At 42.2% G+C, this 20,902-nt stretch overlaps 1 protein-coding gene across 1 annotated transcript in view; it reads right to left on the minus strand.

The window, feature by feature from the left end:
• LOC107302931 (ephrin type-A receptor 5-like) overlaps positions 1-20,562 on the minus strand; it is a gene marked incomplete at its 5' end in the record, with an annotated part of 38,048 nt that extends 17,486 nt beyond the window's left edge. The window contains 8 exons of the mRNA XM_029287330.1: positions 377-483; positions 819-825; positions 1,732-1,941; positions 10,434-10,495; positions 18,136-18,321; positions 18,865-18,990; positions 19,862-19,929; positions 20,457-20,562. Of these exons, the coding sequence (XP_029143163.1) occupies positions 377-483; positions 819-825; positions 1,732-1,941; positions 10,434-10,495; positions 18,136-18,321; positions 18,865-18,990; positions 19,862-19,929; positions 20,457-20,562 (872 nt within the window). The remainder of the gene's footprint in view (positions 1-376; positions 484-818; positions 826-1,731; positions 1,942-10,433; positions 10,496-18,135; positions 18,322-18,864; positions 18,991-19,861; positions 19,930-20,456) is intronic.
• Positions 20,563-20,902: the final 340 nt, after the last annotated feature.

Raw genomic sequence — 20,902 nt, forward strand, 5'->3', positions numbered from 1 at the left:
TGGTTCACACTGGAAGGTCTTATCAGGAAGTGATAATATTATAGCTTGTGTAGACAGCTTTGTTGACTTGCTTCTTAGTTGTCTGTCCTTACGTGTTTGCAGCTGCAGATTGCAGCCTAACACGTAGGCATGAAGAAGTGTAGAATTAAGCATACTGAAGGTTACAAGATGGAGTGACTTATGCTATATTCCAACACTTCTCCATTTCACTCATTTGAAGATTCCATACTATTTTCAGAATGGACTCTTTGGACAATACCTGTAACTGTACATTTAGGCCTTTAAAATTAAAAACAGAAAATAATTAATATATATGCAACATCCTGATTTGATGACTAACATGTTCTCACATAGAGAAGGAAAAGGAAATATTTACATCTTGATTGGTCATCTCCCAGTATGGTCTCTCTCCATAGGACACTACTTTCCACATCACAATCCCATAGCTCCAGACATCACTGGCAGAGGTAAATTTGCGGAAGGCTATATAAAATTTATTGACATGTCAAGGATTTTCTAGAGAAAATGAGTAGGCAAGCAATTTCTAATGTTTGGAAGGTCTCCTTCTACATTATTGCATCCTTTACATACCTTCAGATATATTAATTGCTGGTATTAAAGGCCTATTTGAATTTAGTTTGTATAACAAGATACAGTGAAATTGACATCTCAGTTAGGTCATTATAGCTGGTGAAGGAAAATACAAACAAGCATGCAGTCAACACAGTTTTAAGTCATCTGTTTCTGAATTGTTAACTATATATTTAAAAAATACACACAAAACATCTTATATCACAGTTTTGAGGTCAAAGCTCTACTTTGGGCCTGCAAACAAAATCAGTCATGATACACAAATTTTGAATTCAAATTATAAGGAAAAAAGGATATGTCAAAGGCCAAGCCCATAACTATTTCTTTGTATGTTCAGTCTTAGAAAGAAATATTGGCATGTAATTCAACAATTGTTTAATAAGACATATGATAAAAATAGGAAAATGTTAAACAAATGGCTACTCTCAGTGAGAGCATAAGGTAAATCATGACTGGGTATTTATTTACTGACATTCATTGATGACATGGTATCAGATACACTATTTGTGACATCACCCTATTGTTCCTGTTCTAAGTGAATTTTGTTTTATCCTGAAATATAAATTAGCATTAATCAATCTCCTTCATAGAGAGCAGTTAATTTATTTGTGCATGAAAAGAAACAATTTATTTAGCTCATGGAATAGAGTACATGGATAACAGTAGTAAAAATATATAAAAGGAGCATATGATACTATGATACACATATGATGAAAATATGTAGTCAAATTTGTAAGAGATATGGAATTCAAGAAGTTATATATATACAAGTTACAGGTCACATTTTGAAATACATGTTGTGATTGCCAAAAGGCAGGATAGAAAGAGAGGCAAGAAGCAATAGTTTATATGGATGCTCAATAATGCAGATTACTTACACAATGGAACTATTCTTGATGTGAGGTTTTTACAAAACCTAATATGTCCTTGCTGATTTATATTTTGTTTCTGTATTTATCCTAGAGCATAACTCTCATTGACAAAACTAAGAGATTGGCTATTGGTAGCTCTGGTTCAGGACCATTCTCCAAACTTTAGAGCAACCAACACAACATATGGAAGTTGGTTGAACTATGCCCCAAGTTAGTCCCCCTACTTTGGTTCTGCAGTAAAATAAATAAATGTTCACAAGAAACTTACTCTTGTTGTGTAAGCAGCTTCAGGATCATCTTCAAGAATTCGAGAAAGTCCAAAGTCTGACACTTTACACATTAAATTACTATTGATTAGGATATTTCTGGCAGCCAAGTCTCTATGTACGTATCCCATGTCAGATAAATACTTCATCCCAGAAGCTATTCCTCGGAGCATACCAACCAATTGAATTACAGTAAAGTGCCCATCATTCTTCTGTAAAAAGTACAGCATTACAAAATTATAGAAGCAAATGACTATATCTTGATTCTGACAAAGGAAAAGGAAATGCTGGAAATATCACAATATATTTTCATAATATGTTCCAAACCCTCAGGAGAACTTAAGACAATCTATAATTATTATCAAGACTTTTACAACTATTTACCAGCAAAAAAGCCAGATTCTGATAGAATTTAATAACCATATTGATTGAAAGTGAAATAGGAGTTAAAACTTCAAAAAGTCTTGGCAGATGGATACATTTACTTCCACACTCATTTATTTAGTTTTTTATGATGGCAATTTCTATGTCTATTTTCAATTGATGCAGTAGGGGAACAGCTACCTACTTCCCAGAAAAAGGAGGAACAACAAGATATTCTGAAATTATTATATTTTATAAACTTATATAGTTTTTTTTCCAGGACTTGCAATCCATCACAATTATTACATCTGGAACACAGAAAAAACAGCAAAAATCCCAATTCTTTGCAAATTCTGCAATAATATCTATTTTCTCTCTCCTTCTCACTCCACTGAAATGGGAAAGAAAACAAATAAATCCAGTAGCCTGGAGTTTGGTACATTAGCATGTCTCTGCTAAACAAAATGGGGAAACTGATCCCTGTACTTTGTCTGGGGTTAGGGTTAGGGTAGTAAGTAGTAAGGTTGCTATTTTTTTTATAAGGCATAAAAGTTGGGAATGGGCAAGAAAGATGAGTTAAGAATTCCCTCTAATGGGGAAAAAGATCCACAATCATATAAATCTAACTTCACTATAGTTTCAACTTATTACTGTTTATCTTTAAAAGAAGCCTAGAGTTGCTTTTCACTGGCATAGACTCATCATGTAGATGTATTCTTAGTTGCTCATGACTTTTAGCAGCATAACTCTTTTTGATCAAGTGAAGTTCTTGTTGTTGTGGGGCAGGTCTAAATCTGAATCATTTACTTTTGGGACAGATTTTTTTGCTTATTAGATTTCATTCCATTTCACTGGAATATAGACTGAATATAAAAATATAGAGGATTTTAATAACAAATTTTTGATATATTGGTAGTTAAAATAACATAGCACAAATATCTCCATATGTGGGAAATGGAAATAGTAAAATAATAATAATAATAATAATAATAATAATAATAATAATAGTAATAATAGTAATAATAATAATAGACTTAACAATTGTTGATAAGAAAGACAAAAAAAGTCTGGATAGTGGACTTGGCAGTGCCTGGAGACAGCAGAATAGACGAGAAAGAACTGGAGAAGATAACAAAATACAAAGATCTACAAATAGAAATAGAAAGACTGTGGCAAAAGCAAGCAAGGGTAGTACCAATAGTAATAGGTGCCTTGGGTGCAATCCCAAAACAACTGGAGCACCACTTGAACACCATTGGCATTGACAAATTCGCCATTAGTCAATTGCAAAAGGCGGCCTTACTAGAAACTGCTTCCATCCTGCGACGATATCTGTAATACCATCAAACATCCACATCTGCCTATCCCAGGTCCTTGGTAAGGACTCGATAGGTAGACAAAAATGCCAAATCCAGTCTGAACATCTGGCTGATTGTGCGATGATAAATAATAATAAGTATAAGTATAAGTATAAGTATAAGTATAAGTATAAGTATAATAAGTATAATAATAGTAATACAGTAAACATTATTATTCATTATGACACAGAGAGAGAGAGAGAGAGAGAGAGAGAGAGAGAGAGAGAGAAAGGGAGGGAGGGAGGGAGGGAGGGAGAGAATGAGAATCATTGTAATTATGGGAAAAAACAGAAACTTGAAAGATGTTGATGAAGCAGAATCAGGAATAGCAATGAAAGTAGTAGTGTGACAGAATTTGTTGAGACAAACATCTGTGAGGCATCGTATCATCAAAAAATTCTTTGTTTGAAAAATATTTTTTAAAAAGCAAGCAGTGGAAAGTTGTATACAAACCTCCAAAACTATACTTGATATTTTAAAAAGAATAGAATAGGAAGTAGTGTGAACCATAGTAAAATATTTATTACAAGCAGCCTTTGGTAAAGAGGAATTGTCTCTTCAGAATTAATATTGTTCTCATATATTATTAGAGTGTGGGAAGAAGAAGCTATCCCAAAACTAGTTTGTGTAGAAAGCAGTAGTTCAAGTATTAACTGGCACCAGTCATTTAGAATACATAATACTATGCTGGAAAAACTCTATTAATTTCTAACTCATGAGCTCAGTTCAATATTCTAACACCAAGAAACAATTAAAATGTTTAACAAAAAAAATTACAATTATTTTTTTCAGCGCCATGTTCAAGCAGAAGATATAAAAGCAAGGTTTAATTTACCATAAACAGCCAAGGACTTTTGAAATAAATATGTGAATGACAAAAATCCTGTACTCTTATTGTGTAGTAGGTTTCGTAGGCAGTAACCAGACCGGCATAGTACAATGGTGTTTATTAAGTCATAACAGAACTGTCAAAAACCGGCAAATGCCTGCTATTTATATTTTCCGCCTCTAGGGTGTCAGCCAATCGCAACATTAGCTCGCTCCCACCCAAACTTGAATTCTTGAAGTTTCTCTCCAAAACACTTGGAGGTACGTTAGTTTCACAACATATTAACATTAGTTCTTAATACATAACACCCCTCCCCCCTAGGATAATTGTTATTCTTTGCTTGATTACGGCACATAGTCCTTAAGGTAGACCGGGGGCCTGCGGATTCTGGCAGACCGCCGTAATGTCATTTGGGAGTCCTGTTTGACTGTTTGCTCATCCGTCCCTGGTTGACCCATGATGTGATGGCCGTTTAGGTCATCTGATGGGAAAGGTGGTTCCACAACCTATGGTGCCTCTGTGTCTGCGGAGGATGCCTTGGCAGGTATGCGTAAATTTGGAAAAACATAGTCACCAAGTGTGTCCAAATTCCTCTCAAACTCCTCTCCTGGGATTGGCCCAGCCTGCCGACGCTGTAACTGGTCAATGTGGCATCTGACTATGTGACCATTTTCCAAAGCCACCTCGTAAGACAATGGTTCCGTTACTTTAGTCACTCTAGCGGCAACCCAGGGTGCCCCCTGCCCATAGTTTCTGGTCCATACTAGTTCACCCAGCTGTAGGTTCCTGGGAGGCTTTGGTTGAACTGTTTCTGCTGCTGTCCTGTCTGGGTGGAGTCAGTTGAGCTTCGTTGTGAGCTGACGGCCCCACCTTAGTTCTGCCGGCAGTGACTTGTTGCAATGCTAGGAGTCGTGTGCTGGCACAGGAGAAAATTTGCCAGGTGGTGATTCCAATCTCCCATTGTCATCTGCTTGAGTGATTCCTTGGTGGACCTCACCATTCGCTCGGCCTGACCGTTGGAAGGAGGATGGAAGGGAGCAGACGTTGCGTGCCGTATCATGTTGGCGTTTAGGAATTATTGGAATTCGGCTGCCGTGAATTGTGCCCCGTTATTGGACACAATGATGTCCAGCAGACCGTGTGTGGCGAAGAGCCGGTGCAGCTCCTAGATGACCCTGGCAGTGGTCATCGATGGGACAGGTACTACTTCCAACCACTTGGAATAGCTGTCCACAACAATGAAGAATACCTGTCCCTGGAATGGGGCCACAAAGTCAATATGCACGTGAGACCATGGAGCGTGCGTGGTTTTCCAGGAGTGCACGGGTGCTTGGGGCATTTCTGATCGGGTCTCTTGGCAGACCTGACAGCTCCTTACTTGGGTTTCAATGTCTTTGTCCAGGCCTGGCCACCACAAATAGCTCCTGGCTAGAGCCTTCATCCTCACGATTCTGGGGTGCCCCTCATGTAGGGAATCCAGCACCCTGGCTTGATGATTGGGTGGAACGATGATCCTGCTGCCCCACAGCACACAACCCTTGTGGGCTGACAGTTCATCTTTCCGACACACGTATTGCTGGAACTCACATCCCCTCAACACCCAGTTGAGAATGCAGCTGAGCATTCTGTCCGGGGTGCATGTAGGGGTGTTTCTGGTAGGTCCTGGATTGCCAGAATACGCATTGCCAGGGCTGGGTCCAGATCCGTCTGTGGCAGAGGCAGTTGGCTGAGCATGTCGGCGTGGCCCATTTCCTTCCCTTGCTTGTGGACTAACCTGTACAAGTAGACAGCCATGAAAATTGACCATTGCAGCATCCTTGGTGACAGGATCTGTGGAGTTTGCTTGTCAGCCGTAAAAAGGCCAAGCAGCGGTTTGTGGTCTATGAAGATGGTGAAAGGTCGCCCATATAAGAAGTCATGGAACTTTTTAATACCTGCAACAATGGCGAGAGCTTCTTTATCAATTTGTGCATAGTTCCTCTCAGTTGATGATAAAGTTCTTGAGTAATATGCAATGGGGGCTTCGCGACTGTCTGGCATTTGATGGCTTAGCACTGCCCCAATGGCATATGGTGAAGCATAGCAGGCTAGTGTTACTGGCAGTTTTTCATTAAAATGAGCCAACATAGAGCTTGAGGATAACAGCGACTTGACCATCATAAATGTCCTATCGTGGGTGCACGACCAGACCCAGAGCGCTTTTTTGTCCAGTAGATAGTGAAGTGGTTCTGCCAGGGCAGCCTTGTGTGGCAAGAACGAGTGGTAGAATTTCAGCAAGCCTAGGAATGCTTGTAGTTCCCCCTTGGATTTGGGTTTGGGGGCTTGTTGACTTGCGCTTAACTTGGCCTCTGATGGGTGGATTCCAGCAGCATCTATTCGGCACCCTAGGAACTCTGTGAATTCCACGTCAATTTGGCACTTGTCTTTTTTTAGTTTTAAGCCTGCCTCATGGAAACGTTGAAGTACTGCCCAGAGATGTTCCGCCAGGACTGCCATTGATTCCCCTGCTGTCATGTGTCTGACTAATGAAATGACTTTCAGGCATGGTTTAACCTAAAAAGCCTTTATTAATGTTAAGGAGTGTCAGCACGGCATGGCGAATGCCAAGATCTGAATTTCCCTTCCTTTGCACATAACATTCCAGGCATTTCCCCTCCCCTATTTTGGGGTCATCATTCACATCTTCCAATTAACCTGGAGGGCAAAGATTCACTTCCGTCCCCTTCCACGGGCTTTTCTCTCCTCTCTCATTCTCATCTGAATTAACTCTAAAAGTACCAGACAGTTCTGCCTATTTTGTCAAAGCAAGAATATTCAATATTAGCAGCGTTGACATCCACCCCCCCTTACAAAAAGGACAGATCCTGTAATGTAAACAAAAGCATATGTTAATGACTAGTTTTTGGTTTGTTGGGGTATTTCGCATGAAACCTTTTGACGAGCCTGTCAGCTTTCACCTCACTGGGTTTTGAAATCTTTCCAGTGACTCACCCAAAACTTCGTTATCTCTCCATTCTGCTTTTGAAGTCTTTGCTCCCAGCTGGGAGATCTGCCAGAGTTCTTTCTCCCCTGGCTGGCTGGCTGCCGCTCCACTCCCAGAGGAAGCTGCTGCTGCTGTCGTTCCCTTCCCTGGGGAAGCTGCTGCTGCTGAGGTGCTGGCCTCAAGCCATCTTTCTCCTTCCATAATGAGATCTTCCCCAAATCTTTGTCAGTCTATCCCCTTTAGATTAGGAATAGTGACCGAGGTCCGGGACCTCTTAATTGGTTTAAAAAATTTGTGGATCTTGGCATGATGTCATGTGTCTGACAGTTCTGCCTATTTTGTCAAAGCAAGAATATTCAATATTAGCAGCGTTGACACCTGCGATCAGGACGTCGTCAAAGTACAGGCAGACACCGTGTATGTGCCCGTTCCATGATGCTTTGGAACAACCTGGGGGCTACGCTTACCCAAATTGCAGGCAGTACACTCAGAATGCCCCTCTGTGTGTGACGATGGTTTGTGCCTGGGCGGTGGCATCATCGACTGGCAGCTGCTGGTATGCCTGGGCGAGGTCTAATTTAGCAAAAATTCAGCCTCCTTGAAGCGAGGCGAGTATGTGGCTTACCACCGGAACTGGGTAAGCATGTTGCTGTAGTGCCTTGTTTATTGTGCACTTGTAGTCTGCACAGATGTGAACATCCCCATTTGGCTTCACTGGGGTCACTATGGGAGTCTCCCATGGGCTACTGTCCACAGGTTGGAGCATTCCCTGCTGCACCAGTTTGTCAAGTTCCACGTCAATCTTTGGCTTTAGTGCAAAGGGCACTCTGCATGGTTTCACTCGGATTGGAGTGAATGCTGGATCAAGACTGAGCGAAATGGGCGCCCCTCTATATTGTCCCAACTCCATGCTGAAAACATTAGCATATTGTTGGCATACTGCTGCCAGGTCAGCAGTTTGCGTACTATGGATATTCATCATACAGATGCCCAGGGCTTTGAACCAGTCCAGTCCAATGAGGCTAGTGCGCTGTCCATCTACGACCACAATGCTGAGGGGACCCTCAAACTCCCTGAACTTAACTCTAACGGTGGCTTCCCCACTTACGGAAACATGGCAATTCTGGAAGTCTGTTAGTATGAGGCTTGATGGCTTGAGCAGAACTCGCCCTTTGCCTCGTCTGCAAATGTAATCAAAAGTCTTGTATGAGATGATTGATAGAGCTGACCCAATGTCTAGCTCCATGGAGCATGGGACCTCTTGAAGTCTAATTTGGAGTTTTAACTTCTCCTTGAGGGGGCATTGGGCTCCCGTTCATTGGATACTTTGTCTCCCTGAGCAGTATCCAACCTTGTTCTGCCCTGGGGCCCATTAGCCTTTCGGCTGTGGAGCCGCAATTCACATTTCTCGTTGGCTACCTCTGCTGACTCTGGGGATGTGCCCTTGCTTCCCACAGGCGCAGCAAAAAGCTGTGCGAAATCTGCACTCTGCCCTTTTATGCTGTCCCCCACAGCTAGTGCAGTTCTGTGGAGACGTTGTTTGCTCTGTTGAGTGTTGCTGTCTGGATGGCTCTCTCTGCAACCGATCGATCTCATCATCTTCATCAGTCTCTCCCAGTCCATCTGTGGTCTTGTGGTGGATCGCCGTGGAGGCTGATGTGTGTTTTTGGTGGCCAGAGACCCTTCATTGCTCCTCCGGCAGCCTCATCTGCCATGACTTCATTTAAAGCGTCTTGGAAGGTCAGTTTTTCCAATGGCAAATAGGCGCTGTTGTGGCTTTCTATTCAGCAAACCACAAATGAGTCTGTCTCTGAGGCGGTTATCCAAATCTGGAAACTTGCAGTGGCGTGAAGCTTGTTGAAGTGCGACCATGAACTCAGCTGCCAATTCTCTAGACCTCTGCTCTTGTTGCTCGAAAGCATGGTGCCAAGCTATTATGGAGAGTTTTGGCTCAAAATGTTCTTTCAACCTTCTCTTGATGTCTGTGTATGTCAGTGACTCAATGCTTGCCAGTGCTACCAGGTTTTCTGCCCGCATACACAGAGTAGGGTTGCTACCTTCAGATTATCATCTCTGATCTGGTTTGCCCCTAGATACTTGTCCACTCGGGAGACATAAGAGCTCCACTGCTTCAGATGGGTAATGTCAAGCTCGTTGAGCCTTCCGAGTTTGGCCATTCTGGAAGTTCTGTGAGGTCCTAGTTACTGCCTTTACTGCTGTGGAAGGAGCTGTGTTGCCTTTGATCCTGGGGACGGATCCCTCAGGATGTCTATACCTCCAGTGTGTCTTACTGGCAGACATGGTGGGGAACGTGGTCCCACCAGGGCTCTGTGCCTGATCTGACACCCAGTGACTTCAGTCTCTTAGCTCGCATTAGCTCTCTTCCTGCTATATCCCACTTTTGTTGCCACTATTGTGTAGTAGGTTTCGTAGGCAGTAACCAGACCAGCGTAGTACAACGGTGTTTATTACATCATAACAGAACTGTCAAAAACCGGCAAATGCCTGCTATTTATACTTTCCGCCTCTAGGGCGTCAGCCAATCGCAACTTTAGCTCGCTCCTGCCCAAACTTGAATTCTTGAAGTTTCCCTCCAAAACAGTTGGAGATACGTTAGTTTCACAACACATTAACATTAGTTCTTAATACATAACAACTCTTACGTTCCATGATAAATGTGTTGAAAATTAAAACTGTTAAACAACTCCCCTGGAGCACTTCAGAACTAGGTTCCAGATTGTGAACCAGCATTGTTAATAACATACTTGAAAAGTGAGACTGCAATTCAAGAAAATAATTGATAGAAAAATACATAATTAACTCCAATTGAATAATTGCTACTGATTGTTTAATGTTGGTATCATGTAGTTATAAACATTTTCAGTATCACAACACAGTTTCTTCCCTTATGTATGTCAATATAATCTATAGGAGGTATCACAGAATGTGAAAAACCAAGGCTATCACTGGGAAAATTAAAAACATTTCAGAAGAGGGCAATATTGAACTACTCAGCCGCTAAGAAAACTGCATGATGAACACATCCATGAAATCTGCAGGACTTGAGATTAACCTGAAGAAGACTTTTGTTTAAGAAAACCACATTTCTTCAGGGGAAAAAAAACATAAAATGGGAGATTAGTACCTGCCACGCATACACATCAAGCTTACCTTTAAAAATGTATCCAAAGATCCATTTTCCATATATTCAGTTACAATCATGACTGGTTTACCTGGATAAAGTAGATCAAAAGCCCATCACCTGTAGCTACAGGAACAGCAGATGACTGATCATGTGCTTTTGTATATATAACATAAAGTTTAACTTTTTTATGCTGCTTATATATAACAGAGGGCATAAGATGGCAAAAACTTACTTAGAAGTATAATACAGGTAGTGCCCGGGTTTTAACTGAAATGGAGCCTGCCCATTACAGTTAGAAATCAGGATGACCATTAAGTGAACCTCCTCACTTAATAATCCCCTATCCCTGCTCTCCCCAATGCAATCATTAAATGAATGCTCTACCAGTGTTAGCTTCACAGTGTTAGTGAGGAAAAGAAAGCAGACAATTTCTTTTCTTTGCTAAAGCTAGTCTTAGTTCTGCCAGCTTTAGCTTTGCTGGCATAACACAAGCAAAACTAATGCTGGCAAAACTATGGCTAGCATTAGCAAGGAAAAGAAACCTTTGAAAGGATTATTTTTCGCTAAGAAAAAAGACGTCCGCTTGTGGTTTGTTCATGTGACTCAGCAACAGACCGCCACCCTGTTCTTTTTCCCTATCCTGATTTCTTAGGCCCTGGAGATCTTTGAAAGGTCGTGAATGATTGTTGACTAAGGTGGGGAGGAGTATGTGGAACCCCATGGAGTGACAAAGCAGGTAGGGCAGGATAGGGAGAATAGGCAGGGGGGCACTGAATGTCCTGCAATCCGTCATAATGATGATGACCATGGAGGAGCTATAGTGGCTGTAATTTGAAACTGAGTCATAAATGTTTTTTGGTGATGTCTGCCATAACTTCAAATAGTCATTAAATGATTCATCATAAGTCAAGGACTATCTATATGTTTAAAAACATACTTGGAAATTTATGTATGACACACACATTCATCTGGAGAATGTGATTTGCTGCTATTTCCTAATGGCAATTTTTGGTGTTCAATCCATATTTATCCCACTGTAACAATAAATTCCTGATTTAACAGATTTCAGTTTTATCGAGCTTTGGATACAACAGACAAAATTTGCCCATGTAGCAAATGCTTCTGTGCAATTGTAAAGTCTCACTTATTATTTATGCATGCATAAATATGTAAAACAAGCCATGCATAAAATCCCATTTAGCTTAACTGATATTCTGTTAAAACCTATTTTCCCCATTTGCCTAGTAAATTGATAGTTTAAATCAGAGGTGTCAAACTTCCAGCCCATGGTCCAGATGCATCACGAGGAAACTGCGCCTACCCCATTGCCGGCAATGGAGAAAAAGTTCTGATATGTCACGTGATGTCACGTGACATCACGAGTTTGACATGTCTGGTTTAAATGGCTTGTAGCTAAACTGTCTGTTTTAACTTACACATGCAATTCCTTTTTTGTAATTTATATATTTACTCAGGGCTTTTTTTCAGCCGGAACGCGGCGGAACCGCGTTCCGGCACCTTTTTCCGGGCCGGCCGCACCGGAAATAGCCCCTCCCACACCGGAAATAGCCCCTCCCAAATTTTACTTGCATTCCTGTTCTCTAAAGGGGCGGTCCTAGGGTTTGATGAGGGCGTGGCCAGGTTTGAGTTCCGCCACCTTTTCTCCGAGAAAAAAAGCCCTGTATTTACTAATAAAAGAGTTGATGTGAAAACACCATTATCTCTCTATAAGCACATTAAGTAATAAAAGTAATTTGAAATGTATATACCCATAATATTTTAGAAACAAAAACAAATCAAAGTTTCTTCACAAAAAGAAAAATAAATATTCATAACTCTTAAAGTAAGCATATATGCAATCTATAAGAAATTCACACTTAGGTGTCATATTAAAGTTAAATTTTTGTCTCCTCAATATATATAGCATTAAAAGCACTCAAGGTGACTGTAATTAAAAAAATAGCACATAGAAATAAGGAAGGAAGCTTGAAATGGGCCTTATCCATTCTCAATCTGATCAGTCCAAAGAGCTGTTATATTATCCTAGGACACGGGTCGGCAACCCGCGGCTCCGGAGCCGCATGCGGCTCTTTGAGCCATCACCTGCGGCTCCGGAGCCTCCTCTGCCATTTGCAGAGAGAGAGACAGAGAGGCACTTTCACTTCCCTTCTCTCTCTCTCTCTCTCTCTCAGGCGGACTTACCTCCTGCAGGGCTCCTGATTGGCCCTGTGCCCGGGTGCCCCACCCCCTGGGAGAAGCGTGGCCAGGGCCTCGTGGCCTTGAAGCTGCCCGGGGAAGCCCCAGGATCCCTGATGGGAGCGGCCCGCTGGAGGCTCCGCTGAACGGGACAGGCCTCCCGCAAGCCGCGGCCCAAGGGAGACCAGCCCCTGCGATCCCCAGCCAGCCCGACCATTGGACCCGCTGGCCAGGAAGGCGCGCCGGAGTCCAGGCTGACGGGAAGGAAGAAGGAGATTCAGCAAAGGTAGGAGAGGAGAGCTGCCTCCTGGGGCCCAGCGCTGGCGGCGGCTTCCTTGCCATCCTCTTCCTCCTCCCCTTCTTCCTCCTGTTGCCCCCAAGGCGGCTCGGGCAGGCGCCGGGGCAAGAGGGGTGCCTGGGGGGGAGCAGCCGGGCTGGCGGAGGGGCTAGCGGGCCGTGTGGCCCCAGCCCCCACCGCGGCTTCATTGAATGGGCGGAGGGCGAGGTCGGGCAGCGCGGAGTCACGGCTGAAACGGCGGCAGCAGTTTTCTCGCCCTTCTCCTCTCCTTCCTTCTGCTGCCCCCAAAGCGGCTCGGGCGGGCGCCGGGAGGAAGAGGGGTGCCTGGGGGGAGCAGCCGAGCTGGCGGAGGGGCTAGCGGGCTGCGCGGCCCCAGCCCCCACCGCGGCTTCATTGAATGGGCGGAGGGCGAGGCCAGGCAGCACGGAGTCGCGGCTGAAACGGCGACAGCGGTTTTCTCGCCCTTCTCCTCTCCTTCCTTCTGCTGCCCCAAAGCGGCTCGGGCGGGCCCCGGGAGGAAGAGGGGTGCCTGGGGGGAGCAGCTGAGCTGGCGGAGGGGCTAGCAGGCCGCACGGCCCCAGCCCCCACCGCGGCTTCATTGAATGGGCGGAGGGCGAGGTAGGAGAGGAGAGCCGCCTCTTGGGGCCTGGCGCTGGCGGCGGCTTCCTTGCCCTTCTCTTCCTCCTCCCCTTTTTCCTCCTGCTGCCCCCAAGGCGGCTCAGGCGGGCGCTGGGGCAAGAAGGGTGCCGGGGGGAGCAGCTGGGCTGGCAGGGGCCGCACAGCCCCAGCCCCCACCACGGCTCCATCAGATGGCGGAGGGCGAGGCCGGGCAGCGCGGAGTTCCGGCTGGGGCGGCGGCTTCCTCGCCCTCCTCCTCTCCTTCCTCCTACTGCCCCCCAGGTGGCTCGGGTGGGCGCTGCCTCCACCGCGGTTCCATCGATGGGCGGAGGGCGAGGCAGGGCAGCGCGGAGTCCCGGCTGGAGCGGCTGTTTCCTCGCCCTCCTCCTCTCCTTCCTCCTGCTGCCCCCCAGGCGGCTCGGGCGGGCGCTGCCTCCACCACGGCTCCATCGATGGGCGGAGGGCGAGGCAGGGCAGTGTGGAGTACCGGCGAGGGCGGTGGCCAGGCTGGGGATGGCGGGGACACCTGATGATGCTGCCGTGCTTCTGCTGGAGCCGCTGCCTTCCATCCTGCTCCCCCTCCCCGCCCGTTTGGCTGAGGACGTGGCGGGGGCGGCGGCCAGGCCGGGGGTGGCAGCGGGAAACCCCGACGAACTTGTCGTGCCGCCGCCAACGCTGCCTCCCGTCCTGCTCCCCCTCCCCGCCTGTTTGGCTGAGGACGCGGTGGGGGCGGCGGCCGGGCCGGGGGCGGCAGCGGGGAACCCTGACGATGCAGCAATGGCTGCCAGCACCGCCACCGCTTCCTCCCGTCCTGCTCCCCCTCCCCACCCGAGAAAGAGGAAAGAGAAAGACGAAAGAAAGACAGAGAAAGAGAGAGGAGAGGGAGAGAAAGTTAGAGGAAAGAGAGAAAAGAAAGAGGAAATTGAGAAAGAGGAAAGAGAAAGAGAGAAGAGAGAGAGGAAAGAGAGAGAGAAAGAGGAGAGAGGAAAGAGAAAGAAAGGGAGAGAAAGAGGGAGAGGAAAGAGAAAGGGGGAGAGGAAAGAGAAAAAGAGAGGAAAGAGGGAAAGAGAGGGGGAGAGGCAAGAGAAAGAAAGAAAGGGAGAGGGAGAGGAAAGAGAAAGAGGGGGAGCGGGAAAGAGAGGGGGAGAGGAAAGAGAAAGAAAAGGAGAGAAAGAGGGAGAGGAGAGAGAGAAAGAGGGGGAGAGGAAAGAGAAAAAGAGAGGAAAGAGGGAAAGAAAGAGAGGGGGAGAGGAAAGAGAAAAAGAGGAAAGAGAAAAAAGATTGAGGAAAGAGAGAGAAGAAAGAGGAGAGAAAGAGAGAGGAAAGAGACAGAGGAAAGAGAGAGAAAGAGAGAAATAGGAAAGAGAGAAAGAGGAAAGAGAGACAGAAAGAGAGGAAAGAGAGAGAAAGTTAGAGGAAAGAGAGGAAAGGAAGAGAAAGAAAGAGAGAGGAAAGAGAAAGAGAAGAGAGGAAAGAGAGAGGGAAAGAGAAAGAGAGAGGAAAGAGAAAGAGGAAAGAAAGAAAAAGAGGAAAGAGAGAGAAAGGGAGAGGAAAGGGAGAGAAAAGAAAGAGAAAGAAAGCAAGAGGGAGAGGAAAGAGAGAAAAAGAGAAAAGAGAAAAAAGATTGAGAGAGAGAGAAAGGAAAGAGAAAGAGAGGAAAGAGAGAAAGGAAAGAGAAAGAGAGGAAAGGGAGAGGAAAGAAAGAGAAAGAGGAAAGAAAGAAAAGAGAGGAAAGAGAAAAAGAGGAAAGGGGGAGAGAAAGGAAAGAGAAAGGAAAGAGAAAGAAAGCGAGGGGGAGAGGAAAGAGAGAAAAAGAGGAAAGAAAAAAGATTGAGAAAAGAGAGAGGAAAGAAAGAGGAAAGAGAAGAGAAAAAGGAAATAAAGGAAAGAGAGAGGAAAGAGAAAGGAAAGAAAGAGAGGAAAGAGGAAAGAGAAAGAGAAGAAAAGAGGAAAGAAAGGAGAAAGAGAGGAAAGAGAGAAAGTTAGAGGAAAGAGAAAGAGAGAAAGGAAAGAGAAAGAGAGAGACAGAAAGAGAGAGAAAGTTAGAGGAAAGAGAGAAAGAGAAGAGAAAGAGAGAGAGAGGAAAGAGAGACCCTTTTGACATCTAAAATGAAGATAACACTGCATTTTTACCTTTATTTTAAATATACACACACAAACATACACACACACACATACCTATAATAAAGGTAAAAAAGGATACATACAGTGTTATCTTCATTTTAGATATCAAAAGGGTTTTGCGGCTCCCAGTGTTTTAGAAAGAAAGAGGAAAGAGAGAAAGGAAAGAGAAAGAGGAAAGAGGAAAGAGAGAGACAAAAAGAGAGGAAAGAGAGAGAGAAAGTTAGAGGAAAGAGAGAAAGAGGAAAGAGAAAGAGAAGAGAAAGAGAGAGAGAGAGAGGAAAGAGAGACCCTTTTGACATCTAAAATGAAGATAACACTGCATATATCCTTTTTTACCTTTATTTTATATATACACACACAAACATACACACACACACACACACATACCTATAATAAAGGTAAAAAAAGGATATATGCAGTGTTATCTTCATTTTAGATATCAAAAGGGTTTTGCAGCTCCCACTGTTTTGTTTTCGGTGGGAAACGTGTCCAAGTGGCTCTTTCAGTGTTTTGGGTTGCCTACCCCTGTCCTAGGACAGTGATGGCGAACCTTTTAGAGACTGAGTGCCCAAACTGCAACCTAAAACCCACTTATGCATCGTCGGGTGCCGGGTAGGTGTGGCCCATTGGGTGGGTGTGGCCCATTGGGTGGGTGTGGCCCATTGGGTTGGCGTGGCTGTGGTGGTAATGGCAGACTGGGTGGGACTAAAAAGTTCAATCAATCAATTCCAACTTTGCAAGATCTTTTTTTTTCCCCCGAGAAGTTGAAATTGACTGATTGATTGAACCTTTTTTTTTTTTGTACACAGCGGCGGAGACCTAAAGCGAAAAGGTTTTATAAAACCCAGCTGAAGGCCTAGGACTGGGGCGACGGCACGCGTGCCCACAGAGAGGGCTCTGAGTGCCGCCTCTGGCACCTGTGCCATAGGTTCGCCACCACTGTCCTAGGAAATAATATGACTATCTTTGCAAAGGAATCCTTTGGAATCAACACTGAGCTCATTGCTAACAAGAACAATTATCTTTTTCTAATCTTATCTGGTTAATCTTTTGCAACTCTAATGATAATTGTCTCCAGTTATTATATGTAACTGTTCTCTGGTTTGGCAAGAATAATTGATCTAAAAAAATAAGTGAAATTCTGCTAGAACACATATAGGTAGTTCTTGACTTATGACTATAATGTAGTCCAAAATTTCTATTTCTAAGTGAGACAGTTGTTAAATGGGTTTTGTCTCATCTTATGACCTTTCTTGCAACAATTGTTAAGTCAATCACTGAAGTTGTTAAGTTAGTAACATGATTGTTAAGTGAACCTGACTTCTGCATTGATTTTGTTTGTCAGAAGGGATCACATGACCCTGCGACATTGCAATCATTACAAATATAAGTCGGTTGATAAGAGTCTGAACTCTGATCATGTGACCATGGAGATGCTGCAATTGTTGTAAGTGTGAAAAATAGTCATAAGTCACTTTTTTCCAGTGCCATAACTTTGAATGGTCACTAAACGAACTGTTTTAAGTCAAACACTATCTATACAGACTTCTTAACATTAACTTTCATTATTTATTCTAAAGAAGCTATCCATTAATCATATGTATATTTTGTCTGTCTTTCAAAAATAAAATCTCAATAAAATGCCCCCCCTTTCTTACCCATTTTATTTTCACAACTATCTTAGAAGGGATTCAGTTGAATTACATGCTGTTAGGAATGGGAGGTTCAAAATCAATGTTGCTTTTAGCAGCAACAGCCAAGTATTTATTAGCTTGTTTAATTCACTTATTATGAAGTCAAGGTCACAAATTCAAAAAGTCTGCCATTTCTACCTGCTTTCCTATTAAAATTCAGATTTTCTAGAAATGAAAAAGACTTTTATTTAACTGATTACTAAGAACATTGTGTTGAAGCTCATATTTCTAAGGCCAACATTGTAACCTGATATAGCATGTACCCCTGCTGTTGCATGACATCATTGGATATAAGATTAAGGAAAATATTCAGTACAATGTATGAGAATCTAAGGGAAGTTATACAATATGCTAAGAAAAACATATTATTATATGCTATTTTAGAGACAATATTATATTTCTTAAGACTTCTTATTTCTTTCCATCCTAAGCTTTCTGTTTAAGAACAGAGAAGGATGCTGCTATTTGGGGGGGGGGAGAACCAAGAACCACTCCCTGGTCAGATCCTAACCTGAAAATAAAGGAGGGAGAAATATATGCATGGATTAATCTTTGCATAAGAAACCAATATTTTATTCTGACTTCCAAGTATGTTTGACTACTCTGGTTTTGAAGCAATACAATATGAATAACGCTTGAGAAGATAAAATGGATGATTCAATGGCTTACTAACTTGTCCATTATAGATATTACAGTTAGATGTATTAACATTATTGGAATTTAATGCCATCAAGATATTGCTGTTTATAGTTTGTATAAGCAATGATAATAAAACATTCATTAGCATTTCGTACATACTCTTTGTTACCACGCCTTCCAGGTGTATTATGTTGGCATGATCAAATTGCCCCATTATGCTTGCTTCTCCCAAGAAATCCCGTCTTTGTTTCTCAGTGTAGCCCACTTTCAGGGTTTTAATGGCCACCGGCAACTCACATTTCCCAGGAAGTTTCAAGCGCCCACTGCATACTTCACCAAATTCACCTATTAAAAAAAATCATCCCTTAATTAAAAGAATTAAAAACTAAAATCTGATAATGCCTGATGACTTTTGCACATAAATATTAAATTTTTATTAATATTTCAAGTTTTTTTCAAAAGAAGGTCAGATACAACATTATTCATTGACTAACTGCATTTTTGTTCCAAGTCAACCATAATTCTTTTCGAAAGAGACTGAGCTCTGGGAGACAATCCAAGTTATCCAAGGAGCTTTGCCATTAAATGAAGACTTGAACCAGATTTCTGTTTATGAACTATATTGCTCCTGATAGATGATCACATTTTTATTTTATGTTAAATTAATATTGATTAATCACCATTCATAAGGCTCTGTAGTGAATCATTTTATCTACAGAAAGCTTAGTTTTGCTTTTATAAATAATAATTTTATCAGTGACAGGATCTAAAATATAATTTATTTTCAGTTCATTTATTGGAAATCCATTTGCATTGAATATTTATTAATGCATTCCAACCATCATCCTAATACATGCAAAAGAGAGATAAGCATTTGGATTTTCTTACCAGCTCCAATAACTCTTTCAATTGATATGTATGACACTTCTATTTCTTTGGCAAATTCATGGACAGCTTGATTAGGGTCTTCATAGGTATGTGGATCAATATAGGTCTTTACTCCTGGTAGTTTAACTGTGTATAAAATTACTTATTACACATCTCTTTACAGTATGCAAATAAATTAAAATGAAGCAGCAACTTTAAAAAACATAATCACCCTGTGATTATGGTAAGGTAAACAAGATGGTCCCAAAAAATTAACCAATAATTTAGATCAGTTGAGTTTTAAAGAGAATTAGATGATTGAAACATATTACAATTAATTAGGCAGTTCTATTTTAGTAGGGAATGTTTTTCATAAAAACTGCAGGCATCAGGCTACACTTAAAAGGAGCATTTTTCTCCCTTTTCTCCTTTTTTTTATTTATAGAGGGAACTATGACTTTGAAGATGTACCCTACTGTACTTCTTGCTTCAGAAATTTGGTTATTAGTCTTCCATACACTAAAAAAACCTGTAATATATTACTGAATATATTTCAAATATATATTTCAGTAATAACTTAAATTGTAATTAAGTTATAAATTAGAAATTAAGCTGTAAATTGGAATTAAGAGTTATTTGCAGTATATCTGTAATAGAAATAAGACTACTTATTTCTTTATGGTGCTGGTAATTAGGTAAAGGGACAAATTTTTAGCATTTTTCAGTAGCTTTTGTACCCATTTCAGAAAGACAAAACAAAACAGAAAAAAACCAACAAATGAAACAAATGAGGAGTTCTGCAGAGTGGGGATATGATGCTTGTTTCTTTCTCCATTCCTATACTGGAGTGTGTGAAGCAGAGATTTATTATATACTGGATGCTCAGGATATGTATTCTTCTGCCATCTCCATAAATTGAGTCACATAAATATTAAACTGTACACTGTGCACTGTAAAGACCGGCAACAAAAAAAACCAAAACGCTTTTGCAGAATTGTTTCCAATGATTTTTACTTACTGTGGCCATTATGAAAGTGCATTTTTTCTTCTTCAGGATCTTGTTTAGCTTTGCTATAGCCACACCGCCTGTCATGGAAAAATTAAAATAAAAAAAAGATATATATACATATATGCATACTTACATACATGTATACACACTATAATACAGAAATATGCCATTATTACTTTAATAAATAGAGCAGTAATGGTAGCCATGAAATGAAACACATGGAAAGATCCCTTAAAATTAATAAGAAGAGCGCTGTGGAGATTAGCATGTTAGAGTAGTGATGAAAGTATTTCCTCACTAAATCAATGGTTTCATTAAACATTACATTTCAGGACCCAATCTGGGTTGGTCACCATGACCACAGGTTTTGTCTGCTTTTGGATTCAGGCTGGAGCCAAATTTCAGGGAACTTCTCTCTAGCAGCGTGTGTGCTGTTCTGTGTGTGGTATTTGTATGTGGCTTTTTAGATGCTGATTGGAGTGTGTTGAACATTACATTGTCATAGATCTGGCTGGCCAGGAATCATGTTCTAAAGTGTTTGGCTAGTTAAAAGCTGGAGGGACAGAGAAGAAAGGTACAAAGAATATTGTTTTTTTTCCCTTACCTTCCGCTGAGAAGGAAACCAATTACAACAGCCAAAAGAATCACTCCCACAGTAACACATACAGCAATTATAGGGATCTGATGCTGCTCACTGGATGCAACTACTGCTGAGAAGAGAAACAAAAAGGGATATGATGCTTTAAAGGGCTGCCAAGACTCAGAGGGGCTTCAACTTAGAGACTAATGGAGAAAGACTCAAGATTCTTTAATACAGACTTAAAGAAAATATGATGATCAAAAACAGCCCTGTAATCCTGGGAGAAGATGCAGCTCTTTTAAGGAGTTTTTAACAGCATTCCCAAATATTGGAAATAATGCTTTCTCTATCAAATTAACTGTCAGAATCCAATTATATTTCATCTCTAGTTATCAACTATGGAAAACCCCATTTCTGCCTTCTCTGGATTCTGTCATACAATGAAGGGAAGGGGGTGAAAAAAGGGGCTT

This window comes from Protobothrops mucrosquamatus, unplaced genomic scaffold, assembly GCF_001527695.2.
Source record: "Protobothrops mucrosquamatus isolate PMUCROS unplaced genomic scaffold, P.Mucros_1.0 scaffold_301, whole genome shotgun sequence".
Lineage (NCBI taxonomy): Eukaryota > Metazoa > Chordata > Lepidosauria > Squamata > Viperidae > Protobothrops > Protobothrops mucrosquamatus.